Below are 13,359 nucleotides of genomic sequence, written 5' to 3'. Positions count from 1 at the left end.
GCAGATGAAATCCAAACCTACTAGTATATATGCAAGGTTAAATAGGGGATCAAGGGAGCGGGCATCACACTGAAGTGTAAACTCAAAATGTTCCATTCTGCTTTCCTCAGAAACCAAAGATCTGCTTTTCTTGGCCATCCCCAAAAGCAAATACTTCTGATGTGCTACAGTAGAAAATTGGAAAGCCTAATCATTTTAAGTGTGCATGATTATTTTATTTCAGAACAAAACAAACCTTAAAGGGAGTCAGTCTTAAGAAACATTGTAAGTTAATCAGACTTACCTTGTACTGTCTTTTAATTGTTACGTTTTATAATTACTTGTTAAAATTTGCAAACTTTTCTTAAGGTGGCCCTGTTGAGAGCTCATGCTGGAGAACACCTACTGCTTGGAGCTACAAAGAGATCCATGATGTATAAAGATATTTTGCTTTTGGGTAAGAATTTTTTAAAGAAGAACTTGCACATGTTTTATATTTTTAATATGCAGGATTCATTCAGCATGTACAAAGCATCCAGCTCTTAGGAAATAGTGCTATGATTTTCCAAAGTGTATGTTATTCATATCCCTCCCTTAGCTCTAGTGTGCTATGTTCACTCTGTGTCTGTGGTGTGGTATAGTGTGTGTGTGTGTGTGTGTGTGTGTGTGTGTGTATGTGTGTGTGTATGTTTATGTGTATGTGTGTGTGTGTGTGTGTGTGTGTGTGTATGTGTGTGGTGTGGTATAGTGTGGGGGGGTGTGGGGGTTTATGTGTGTGTGTGTGTATGTGTGTATGTATGTGTGTGTATGTGTGTGTATGTATGTGTGGGTGTGGGTGTGTGTATGTGTGTGGTGTGAAATAGTGTGTGTGTGTGTGTGTTGTCTGTGGAAATAAGAGAACAGATTGCAGGAGTCAGTTCTCTCCTTTAACTATGTGTGTCCTAGACATGGGAATCAGGTACCCCTGCTTGGGTTTAAGCATCTTTACCCACTGGAGCAGTTTCACTGCCCGTATTTTTCTTTGTTTTGATTGAATGTAAGTCCAGAATGTTTGAGATGATATGGAAAGAAAACTGAAATTTTAAAATGTAGTACAGACTTTGTTTCATAATCTTAATGTTGACTTCTGTTTAAGTCTTATCAAGACAAAGAATTTATATGGCCAACTGGTATTAGTGTAGCTAATATTTGTTGAAGGCTCTGCTCTAAGTGCATTGTGATAACATATACTCTCCCATTTAATCACTAAAATAAAACCTCATCTCCCTGCTAATTCTACTGTGAAGAAATAGAAGACAGGAATGTTTTGATCCTGGTGCAAAGCCAGGCAGCCTAGACCTGAAATTCTCAACCATAGTGGGATCACAGAATGTGTCCTTGATTTCAGCTAAGCACTTCTATTGCATTTCTACCTAACACTGCAGATACTGTCCTATTTAGAAATCTTTCCCCAATATATACTGAAAAACAATGCATCTTATTCCTCATTCTTGGCTGTTTTTTCTTTAGTAACTAGGCCAACTATTTCACATGACAGTGTAACATGAAATAAACTACATGAAATAATAGATATGTTACCTTCTGTGGCTATGATAATCATTTCTTTTTCCACTTATGTGTTTATACAAGCATCACATTTGTTCTCTTTACATATATACAATATTTTAGTCCTTCGAATATCTGGAAAGCTGATAAGCAAAGTTGAAAGGTTAAAAGAACCTTGCAGATTCTTGTGCTAGCTTTCCAGACCTTTGGCAAAATACCTGAAAAAATCAACTTAAAAAATGTGAGGGGTTTTGTGGCTTCCAGTCTCAGTAATGTCAATCATAAGTACTTGGCATTGTTGCTTTAGGCCTGTGAAAGAGCAGAACACCATGCTTGGTGTATTTGGAGTACTTGGGAGAGAACACTACTCATTTCAAGAAGAAAGAAGAATAGACACAGAATAAGGCTAGTCTACACATTCCCCTCAAGAACATACATTCAGGGCTATAGAGATGACTCAGGGGTTAAGAGTGATGACTTTTCAGAAGTTCAGAGTTTGATTCTCAGTAACTACATAGTAGCTCATAACCATCTACAATTCCAGTTCTAGGAGATCTGGCACCCCTTTCTAGCTTCTGTGGGTACCAGGCATACATATCCTGCACAAAAAGACATGCATCCCAAACACCCATGTATATAAAAATAATTAAATTAAAAAGAGTACACTTTCAATGATATGAGCCCCTTCCTCTGGGCCCAGTTTTAAAAGGCTTCACCATTTCCTACTGATGGCTGTTTTTTGTAGTTCACAAATTCAGTACATAGGCCTTTAGGGAATAGTAAAGATTCAAACAGTAATGACCACCTACAGTGGAGTAATTAAAAACATAATTGTTCATATAACATCAGGAAATAGTAATCTAGATTTTAGAAATTTTGGTAAACCTTTACCATATTATAGCTAGAGAATGTCTAAGGTAGAAAATTCTGGCAGAATTAGGTGGTCCTGCTCAATCAAGTTTCAGAAGTCTCTTAAATTCAGTTCAATAAATTGTTCAAGTCAACTCTATTTAAGCTAATCAATTGTCTTAGTTAGGATTTCTATTTCTGTGATAAAACACTGACCAAGAGCAATTTAAGGAGTAAAGGTACAGCTTTCTTACACTTCCATATCACTGTTCATTGCTGAAGGAAGTCAGTGCAGGAGCACAGCATGGCAGAAATCTGTAAGGAGCAGCCACTGCAAAAAGTCATGGTGGATGCCTGCTCGTGCCTTGTTTCCCATGGCTTGCTCAGCCTGTTTTCTTATAGAACCCAGGACCAACATCCCAGGGGTAGCACGAACCACAACGGGCTAGGTCTGCCCAGAACAATCACTAATTAAGAAAATGCCTGACAGGTGTGCCTACAGCCAGATCTTACAGAGGTATTTTCTCAATTGAGGTTTCTTCTTCTCAGGGGACTTGAGCTTGAGTTTAGTTGATATAAAATCCAGGTAGCAAACCAAGGAAAAGAGGCTGGGAAGATAAATAATTATGTAAAGTTCTTATGACACAGTTGTCAGGAATTAAATTCAAATCTCCTAGACCCATGTAAAGTCAGATGCTAGAGAGTGCACCTATAGGCCCAGTACTTCCATCAGCAGATAGGTGGCAGGCAGAGAAGGGAGATTCCTTGTATGTTCAGGGACCAACTAGCCTGGTATCCAGCACAAAACAGCAAAGATATCCTGTGTTAAACAAGGCAGCATGGGAGGTTGTCCTCTTGATTCTATACATATGCTGGGTTTATTACAGGCCCAGACTCATGAATCCCTCCTCCCTCCTTATCCCCCCGCCCACACAAATAAAACAAAAGAAAGATCTATGAGGCAACTCATGACAGTACGCATGATAATTTTTCTCCCTACTTAACCTTATTTAAAGTGCATCTGATAGGCTCTTAATCCAAAAGCACCAAAGCATGTGGGTTTTAATCCACTGTTAGTAAAGAGGATTCTTGAGGATTTGTGTTCATCTTGTTAATATGTGAGGCACTAATAGAGTTCTGACAGAAGAAAGCTAATTACCATCGGTCAATCCTCCCCTGTCAATAATTAGATGGTTATGAGTCTGTACTTGTTTTTGTTACCACCAGTGACTGAGGCTGTTAAAATGCACGTGGGCACATTATTGTTATTGATTCCCTGAGTATTCTGACATAGCTTCCCTAACTCAGTGCTATGGAAAGCCTTTGTACCTGACACAGCCCCTTCCAGAAGAGACCATTTTGAACACTGCTCCATAGAAAGGCAAACACACAAACAGTCCCTCAGAGGAGGCTAATCCTTCCTTTTCTTTCAGGAAACCACTATGTTATTCACCGCAACAGCTGTGAAGTTGAAGTCAGTCGCGTAGCCAATAGAGTTCTCGATGAGCTGGTTAGACCCTTCCAGGAGATACAGATAGATGACAACGAGTACGCGTGCTTGAAGGCCATTGTGTTTTTTGACCCAGGTTTGTTTTCAAAATTCAGTTAGTATCATGCAACTTAAACCACCCCCTTTCATCTTAGAGCCTTTACTCTCATACTCTAGTCTGATGGTGTCCTATGTGTACCTATGTTCCTTCCCTCATCAGATGCAAAGGGATTGAGTGACCCTGTGAAGATTAAGAACATGCGGTTCCAGGTGCAGATCAGCCTGGAGGACTACATCAATGACCGGCAGTATGACTCTCGCGGCAGGTTTGGAGAGCTGCTGTTGCTGCTGCCAACACTGCAGAGCATTACCTGGCAGATGATTGAACAAATTCAGTTCGTCAAACTGTTCGGCATGGTCAAAATTGATAACCTCCTTCAGGAAATGCTGCTGGGTGGTGAGTGTACCTGGATTGTTTTTTCTTTATTTTTTGTTTATGTGGTTGTTTGTTTGCGTGTTTATTTATTTATTTATTTATTTATTTATTTTGCTTAGCCTTAAGGTAAACATTAGGACAAGTTGCCTCCTTGGCTCAGAATTGCTTCAACTTTGAAGTTCTCATTCTTCCCTCCTTTTGAACTTCTAACAGGACACACAAAATCTAATTTGTTCCATTTAGAAAGTCTACTTAACCTAAGGGAGACAAAAGGTTCTGGACAGATTCAAATGCCAATTCATACTAGGCTCCTGTGTAGGTATAGCCCCTTTGACTTCAACGCTCAAACCCTTCCATAGATACTAAATAGAATGTATTCCCTGCTTGTAGAGCAATGAGAAGTATAGTGGGTTTTGTTTGTTTTTGTTGCTTTTGGCTTTTATCTCAAGCTTCTTTAAAAGGCGGGTTGCGCACGCCTTTAATTCCAGCACTTGGGAGGCAGAGGCAGGCGGATTTCTGACGTCAAGGCCAAGCCTGGTCTACAAAATGAGTTCCAGGACAGCCAGGCCTATACAGAGAATCCCTGACTCGAAAAACAAACAAACAAAAACAAAAAACAAACAAACAAACAAAAACTCTGAGAAGAGAAAAATGGCTGCATTGTCCATATGTGAATCAAATGGCTTTAAAATGAACATTTTGTTCTTAAAAGAATTAACTGACATAAATTAGTAGAAGGAGAGGGAGAAGAATAGGGAGAAACACTTCGTGTTGCAATAAATGTCAGGAAAAAGTTAAGGAATCGTTAGTTATTTTTTTTCTGATTTAGAGTAAATTTCCTTGTAAAATCACTATATTTATTTTTAGTTTTCTGGTCCTTAATGTGTTCCTAATGATATCTTTCTGAATTATAAGTTGCTCCTGTTATTAGGGTGATTCCGAATACTATAAACTAGAGGCAAGTGATTCTTGGACCTGCCTTAAAAACGGTCAGAAAATCCTGCTGTTCTAGGAAACAGTACACAGGTCTATTATTAATACTCAACATAGAGATATAAGTACTCATTTCTCCAATGAACCATGAAAGCTTATGCTGTCTTTAACATGAAAGTAGTTCTCCCCATTTGTTTTTTAATTTTCTAAAAGTACTTTGCAAATAGCCATATTTAAACTGTCACTGGAAATGTATATCAAGGTAAGTCTACAGTTTTTGTAACTGACACTAATACAGCCATCTCTGTGTCTTCTGTAGGTGCTGCCAATGATAGTAGTCATCTCCATCATCCAATGCACCCACATTTATCTCAAGATCCACTAACTGGGCAAACTCTACTTTTAGGTCCCATGTCCACACTGGTTCATACAGACCAGATTGGTAAGAATCTGGGAAAATTTCCTACTATAACTAACATCTCTTACATTTAATTATTTTTGGAAAATTGTAATTTAGTAAAAAAATAAAAAAACAAACCCCCAGGAACTGCAAACATTAGATAGAATTTCCTCTACTTAGCTGTGCAAAACTGAAATACTCTGTTACTTACTCTCTCTAAATATGAATTTGCATCCTAAACTGAATATGTAAAATCTTAAATTTTTCTTTTCTGTAAATCTGGGAGGCATATACTGCTTTGATGCTGGTCTAGGGCTGTACAAATAGCCATACAAGATGAAACCAAACCAATAAATTGTAATAAACTACAGGATAATTACATTTTCTACTGACCTTTAAACTTGGTAAAATTTTAAGAACTCTTTACTATATTATATCTATATATTGAAAATTTGCAGAGAAAATGAAAAAATAAACGTGCAGTACTGATTTAGGGAGTTTTAAGTGATCAGAAACAGTGAGAACTAACAAAATACAGCAGAGCAATTTCAGGAGGTGGTGGAAGAATGGAGACAATCAGTGAAGTCTCACAAATAGGCAGCTTTATCCAGAGCCTCCTACAATTTATCCTCTGAGGGTCAAGAAAGGTCATCTGAGTAAAGTTCTCATGAGTTCAAGCTGTATACCATCACAATGACAAGCCACACATGGCAAACCATGTTTTTCCATAGTGGCATATAAGGGAAGGTTTAAATATTTAACAGAAAGCAATAATAAATAATTGGGCGTAAATTGACTGCTATCTGCTACCCCTGAGTGGGCCACAAAATGGCATTCTAAGAACAATTCCAACTTCTGAAGAAAAGTTTTCTTAAAGTATTCTCACAAACACTCAGAATTCTCCTCACAGGATACCATTCCTGGATTGTGTTCCAACAGAAAGGGAACATTTTTCCTGTTTGATGGTCTGTTTTACCCCTTCAAAAGAATGAATCAATTATCCATGTTTTATGTTTTCTATGTTCAATATTTTGAAGTAGCTGTGAAGATACATTTATTATTATTTTTCCATTACTGAATTCACTTCCATTTTTTAGAAATCAACAATATTTCCCCCCTCACTTGCATGGACAAGCATTTCTTCCTAAGTTTCTAGATGCAGGCTTAGAGCCTTGAACAGAAACACCATCTGCTGAGCTACTTCTGCTATGGTCCCATGTCAACTTGAATTTCAATTTCTAGCATTATAGCTGCTGCTGCTGCTTCTGCTTCTTCTTCTTCTTCTTCTTCTTCTTCTTCTTCCTTTCATCTTTGTTAGTCAATTCTCCTTTCAATCCATTTTTTGCAAATGTTTACCTGACTCATCACTTGGGGATCAATTAAAAAGAAAACTATACTGTGTCATCTGCCTGAACTAAATAAAAGATGACACTGATCCAGAACAGACAGAAAGAGTTATTGAGATCAGTGGTTCAACACAAAGACATCAGTTATTAGGTAGTTTCTAGATGAAAGGTTGAGATTAAAGTTTGTTTATTCAGGTATTTAGAGAGAATTGTAATTATCACGGTAACTAGAATTATAATCATATTGTTGTATTGTTGTAGTGCATTTTAACTAAGCCATGGTAACTAGAATTCCTGCATATCATAATTGTGCAAAATGAGGCTACTTATGAAAATTCTTTAGAATTCAATCAATGTATTATAGTTGTTGGTGACTATGGTAACTACACATTAGTGCAGATTTAATGAAGGTTCTACTTTTCTAAACTACTCTGGGGATAGAAATTCTATTCGATAACGAATCTAGAATTGACTGGTTAATTGCATGTTATTCAATCTTCATCACTATGGTGGTACTGGAGAGAAACTCTTCAGGAGCAAAGAATTGTTTTGGTGAATCATTTCAGCTTTTTAGTTCTTGCTAAGCCCTAAGACAAAATAATGGGCAGGGATTTGTATGTAGAACCTTTAATTTCACAGCAGCCAAGAAAAAAAAAAAAAAAAAAAAAGAACAAAAAGCAGTAATAGGTCAGGAATAAAGTACCTTCCAGAGATATTCCCCAGAGATCTATTTCCACGACTGAAGTTTCTACCATGCCCCAAATATCACCAGGTTAAGATGAAGCTCTTTACTTGTGGTCTGTGGGAAATGCTTCATATAAAAAACATAAAATATTTTTTATGAATTTGCGCCTATTAATGCCAAATTTATCTTTGATCTGTTGCCTTTGAATACTAAAACTGCTACCTAATTGCATTGATTTTAATTATTGTGATATAGTTTTATGCATATTTGCATTATCTATTGACTATATAGTAGACTTTAATAACTATTCATAATGTTGATGTACCAAGATGCTCCATGTAATTGCATAATTTGGGAGTTCCACTAGACGTTCAGCCTATGAATGGATGAGAAAGATGAAGTCATTTGGCCCTTAAGAGATGAGTATTGATGAACATTCGATTGAGGGGCAGAGATAAAAAAAAAATTGTCAGCAAGAATCTATACATTCTAGAATTAATATGGAATATTTATTATACTTTCCATTAGCAAATACTAATTGAACAAAATAATGGATTTATTACTTTTATATACATATATATATATATATATATATATATATATATATATGTTTTAATTATAATAACCCATCTGTTGCTCATTCTTACCCTCTTGTAATGCTGTTTCATTTATAAATTTTAAAGTATAGAAAAAAGAAAAGCTCAGCATCAGGCCAGAAAAGTTGCAGAATTCTGTCCTAGAAACTCGTTATTTATAAATTCAGAGATTGCAATATATTAGCAGCACATTAGTCATTGAAGGCATCAAAGGTAGAGTTGATAACTTGACTGGTCAGAGATTCCTTCACCTTTAAAACACGAGTGTTCAACATTTAAGATTGCAGTATCCTGAGCCGGGCGTGGTGGCACACGCCTTTAATCCCAGCACTTGGGAGGCAGAGGCAGGTGGATTTCTGAGTTCGAGGCCAGCCTGGTCTACAGAGTGAGTTCCAGGACAGCCAGGGCTATACAGAGAAACCCTATCTCGAAAAACCAAAGATTGCAGTATCCCTATTGCTATTCTTTTTCTCTGCTCAGAAGAACGTTTATGAGATTTACTTGTAAAGAAAAATTTAGATTTGCTTGTGCTTGCTCAAAACTGTTTCTATTATATGCAAAGCAAGATGTTAAAAACATCAACTAAAAAATTCAAGGGTTACTTGGTCTTTAGAGAAGATCCCTAAATTTTAAAATCTTTTGTAATTGTCAAGGAATAATTAGAGTAGTAAATTTCCATTTTTCTATTCATCCAAGCTACATTAAAAATGCCACTTTTTGAAGTAATTGTTAATCCATATTTAGCAGTAATATAAAGTATTAACAGGTACCAGCCAAATGGAGATTGTTCTTGTTTTTATAGAAATTCTTTAAAAACTGAAAAGTCCATAAAGTTCATAATGTAAGCAAATAATTTATGCTATTTTTTGGAAAATTAAAGAATATCTAGTTGATTATTTTATAATATGGTAAAATTTCACCATAGGAATGCTTTCCTACACAATAAAGTATTCAAACTTCACTGAAGAAATTGTTCAATTTAATTCTTTATGTTCAATTCCTTTCTATTAAATTATGCAGGTTTGCTCTTAACATTGAAGAGGAAAGACCAGAGCTACTCAATTGTAATAGAATTGTGAAGCAACAGACTAGCATGCTACAGACATTATGGACTGCAGCTTAGCTTTGAAAACTCTCATAAAGTTTACTTTTCATATCATTAGTATTATGAACTAGTAGAAAGCAAGCCGATTATATTTTAATTTTATATATATCTTGACTGCAGAAATTATGAAGATTGTTTCCAAATATTTGAGCAAAATAACCATGCAATGAATTCTCTTTACTACCTTATTTCTCCTGCATGTTATGGAGATCATAGTATTCACAAATGCTATTATTAATGGCAAGAAACATCTTGAAGTGAGAATAGAGTGTTTATCATACCCATTGATCATTTGATCATTGTTTAGCTGTATTTGGGAAGAGGGTGAGAATGCTCTGCCATTAGCATGCCAAAGGCTTGGTAACTCATTATACAAATCAATACTTTACATAAGAACTTTATTCAAAATATAGTAATGTAGAGCTTTGGGTGATGATGCAGAGTGACTGCTACTATCATATCCAATTCTCTGCTTCTTTTTCAGCAACTCCAGAAACCCCACTCCCTTCCCCACCACAAGGCTCTGGACAAGAACAGTACAAAATTACTGCAAACCAAGCTTCAGTCATTTCACATCAATCCCTCTCTAAGCAAAAGCAGCTGTGAGATGGGGATTCCTTCTGAATGGCACTGCATAAATGTGAAACACATTGGTCTTCAAATATCTCAGGATGATACTTTTGTCTACATCAGGCAAGGCTTCTTAATGGTGCTGTTATAAGATGGTATCCTGTTTTCTTGTTTGTAAATACATTTTGTTTATTGTTGCTGTGAAGTAAAGATTTCATATGCTTTATTTTCCTATGTATATTTGGGTTTGAAGTGTATTGTTTCCAACTGTTCCTGCACTGTGCCTGAACCACTTATATATGACTTCCATGTTTTCATAATATTAACTTAAATCTGTAAATACTTGCTTTGTTATGATCTGATACAGAAATAAGTATTCTTTTTTTTAGATAAAAATGCTAGTTAATATAAAAATCAACCAAGTTTTTGTTTGTTTGTTTGTTTATTTTTGTTTTTAAATAAAAAACAAACTGTAAACTTGAGGATTACAAAAGGATTAGCAGTGGCTGTAGAATAGAGTATTTCTCTGATGAAGAATATATCATAGACTGCTGAGGCCAGCAGTAAATGTGGCTGTGTTAAATTCTGAGAAACAGCACCATTGTAAAGAAGACAGAATACTTTTTGCAATGTGACTGCACTTCAAGAGATCTGCTAAAGAAAAGTATGCTACTTCTTTTAGTTACCATAGAAGCCAAAGGAAAACAAAGAAATATGAAACTGTATTTCAACCAAAAATGACATTCATTTTTTACTGTTGGGAAATCTGGAAAATCACCCATTCATTGGAACTTAGCATGTCCCCATACCCAGTTCTTTGGGAAGACAAAGGAGTCCTTCTAGAGTAACCTGTGTTAGTTCAAGATATGCAAGTATGGCAGAAAAGATTCTGGGAATCAAGTCACTGATTACATTTGTTCAACCCAGTTCTGGTTGGTGAATGTGTCACCAAAGAATACATTAAATTATTACAGTATGCTTTTGAAAATATACAATGGCTGATGATGGAATGTTATCTGTCATGCTACTCTTAAATGTAAATAACAAGTTGTTGGCAGTACATGCATTGAGGAAGAGAGCAGTTTTGTATCTTTTACCATCCTCATATCTTCTCCTAAAATACTAAAGAAGATAAAATATACACTAGATATATTTTTATGACTTAGGAATTTTCGCAACATAGAAATTTGCTGAACATTTAATTCTAGATTGATAAGTAGCCCCAACTATTTGAGATAACCCATGGTCGGGATTTATTTTAAAAACACTAAAAATCAACAATAACAATATGTATCAGTGTTCTCTCTCTCTCTCTTTCTCTCTTTCTCTCTCTGCCTGTCTCTCTGTCTCTCTCTTTTTCTCTCTTCATGTCTTTATTGTTTCATTTCCTCTCTTATATTTACTAAAATGGTAAAGTATGGTTGAATATACAGCTGTAAAAGTTTATATAACATATATCAAGAGAAAATAAAGTACCTGAACCTGTAGAATATTGGATTAAAAGACTCCATGGATCTTCACATTTCTCAGATTGTATGTCATACCCTCTTCCTACCTAAAAGTACAGAGATCATTTTAGTATTAACTATCTTGGCTCTAAAGTCGAAATAATGAGACAGTTATCTGTGATTTGACAGCATCAATTGTATTTACTCAAATGCTATTATTCTCATGAAACTAAAATATAACATTGATGGAGGAGTGGGAACGAGAGAAAGAGATTCTTAATTCTGAATATTTTGAAACTGTATTCTTGTTTCATGAAATAAGCAAGTTATTTACTAAATTTCATGAACAGAAATATCATCTGTAGGTTTTTGTTTACTTGTTTATTGTAAATTTTTCAAAAAGACATAAATGGTTTTTTGGGGATTATGTATTTTATATATGGTATACAATACCATGACAAGATACTTTAAACTGGATAGAGTAAACAACAGGAATTTGTTTCTCATAGCTGTTCATGTTGGGAAGCTGAAGGTAAAGAATTATCTGATGCTCTGATTTATAGATAGTGATTTGTGAGACAGCTCTCAGGGGACCTCTTTTATGAAAACAGGATTGCCACACATGTTGTCTCCACCCCTCAGGCCCTCCTCACCTGCTAGTTTTTCCACCTTTGTAGATCATTATATGCGTGACTACATTTCAGCATAAATGAGGAGGCATATGCACATTCAAACCATAGCAAATAATTTTAAAATACAAAATTTATTTTTGATAAATAATACATCCATAATGATTTACTAAACATATGTTTTATAAACTATTACTAATAATTCTCTTTGAAAAAACATGGTCAGGGATTTTGTAATATACCATTTTTGTATACTGAACTTTCAGAAATGGTGGACAATGAAGAGCTGATGTTTTTAGCATGTTATCAAATATTGTTAAAGAAAGTTATTGCTTTTATATAATACATTTCAGGTGATAGATGTAAGTAATTTATTGTAAAATAAAAATTTGTTTTATAAATGCAAAATTATTTTTATAAATTTCTTTGTTGAAAATCTGAAATAAGAAGTTTTTTAAATGTTAAATTATAGTTAGATTAAAATATTTCTAAATTGTGATTTCTAAACAGTTTTACTGAATTTTCTAAATAAAAACAGAAAAATTTAGCTGAAATGGGATGATTCATTAGTATTTAACACTAGTTTTAGAATTTTAGAAGCACATTATCATTCATGGAGGCAAAAAAGTTTATTTTTTAGCATAGTTCCAAGAAATCATAGGCTTGGACTCTACTACAAAAGATAATTATTGTACATACCTCTATTTTATAGCAACATTTGCTTTTTGATTTGGTTCTAATAATAGTAACTGAGTAACTGGCATGTGTAATCTAAAATGGCTTAAATGTCCTGTGCACATACCTCAGTACCTAAATTGCTAACCTAGTATATTAGATTCACTATTTTCTATTTCTGTGATAAATCAAAAAATCCAAGGCTATTTATAAAACAAGTTTGTTTGTTTGTTTGTTTGTTTGTGGAAGTGTCCATCACCATGATGGTGGGGAATGAGCAGGCATAGTGGCAAGCATGGCCCCTGTAGTAATGTAAGGGTCCGTGATTCACCAAAGAAGGACACTGTAGACTCAAAATTGTATATAAACAAAAAGAGTGTTTTATTCTGCAAAAGTCTAGCATGCCGGGGTCTCCAATGACAAAGATAGACCACCAAGTGAGCTTGCAGACTTGATTTAAAGCACACTGGACTTCCAGGGTAGATAGTCTTTATCTTACTGTCTCTATGTACTCCAGAACCATTATCAGACATGAAGGCTAGAGCCTGGGGTTTTATTTACTAGTAGTTGACAAGTCTGGGCTTGCCTGGACTTGACCAATTCTTAGGCCTAGTGTCCTTAACTGCCAATTTGAAGTCTGCCATGGAATTAGCCTAGCTTTTTCATTAGATCAT

At 35.3% G+C, this 13,359-nt stretch overlaps 1 protein-coding gene across 3 annotated transcripts in view; it reads left to right on the top strand.

The window, feature by feature from the left end:
- Positions 1–12,366, top strand: part of Hnf4g (hepatocyte nuclear factor 4 gamma) — a 144,641-nt gene extending 132,275 nt beyond the window's left edge. For 2 of the 3 annotated variants that reach the window (XM_021157862.3, XM_021157861.3), the window contains exons 6-10: positions 349–436; positions 3,807–3,959; positions 4,083–4,319; positions 5,551–5,673; positions 9,848–12,366. In XM_021157862.3, coding sequence (XP_021013521.1) covers positions 349–436; positions 3,807–3,959; positions 4,083–4,319; positions 5,551–5,673; positions 9,848–9,969 — 723 coding nt within the window. In that variant the 3' untranslated portion in view covers positions 9,970–12,366. The remainder of the gene's footprint in view (positions 1–348; positions 437–3,806; positions 3,960–4,082; positions 4,320–5,550; positions 5,674–9,847) is intronic. The other variant, XM_085836038.1, reaches the window with a different exon arrangement.
- Positions 12,367–13,359: the final 993 nt, after the last annotated feature.

Source organism: Mus caroli, unplaced genomic scaffold, assembly GCF_978045245.1.
Source record: "Mus caroli unplaced genomic scaffold, Mus_caroli_1 scaffold_3, whole genome shotgun sequence".
NCBI lineage: Eukaryota > Metazoa > Chordata > Mammalia > Rodentia > Muridae > Mus > Mus caroli.
This window is presented reverse-complemented; position numbering and strand designations above follow the sequence as displayed.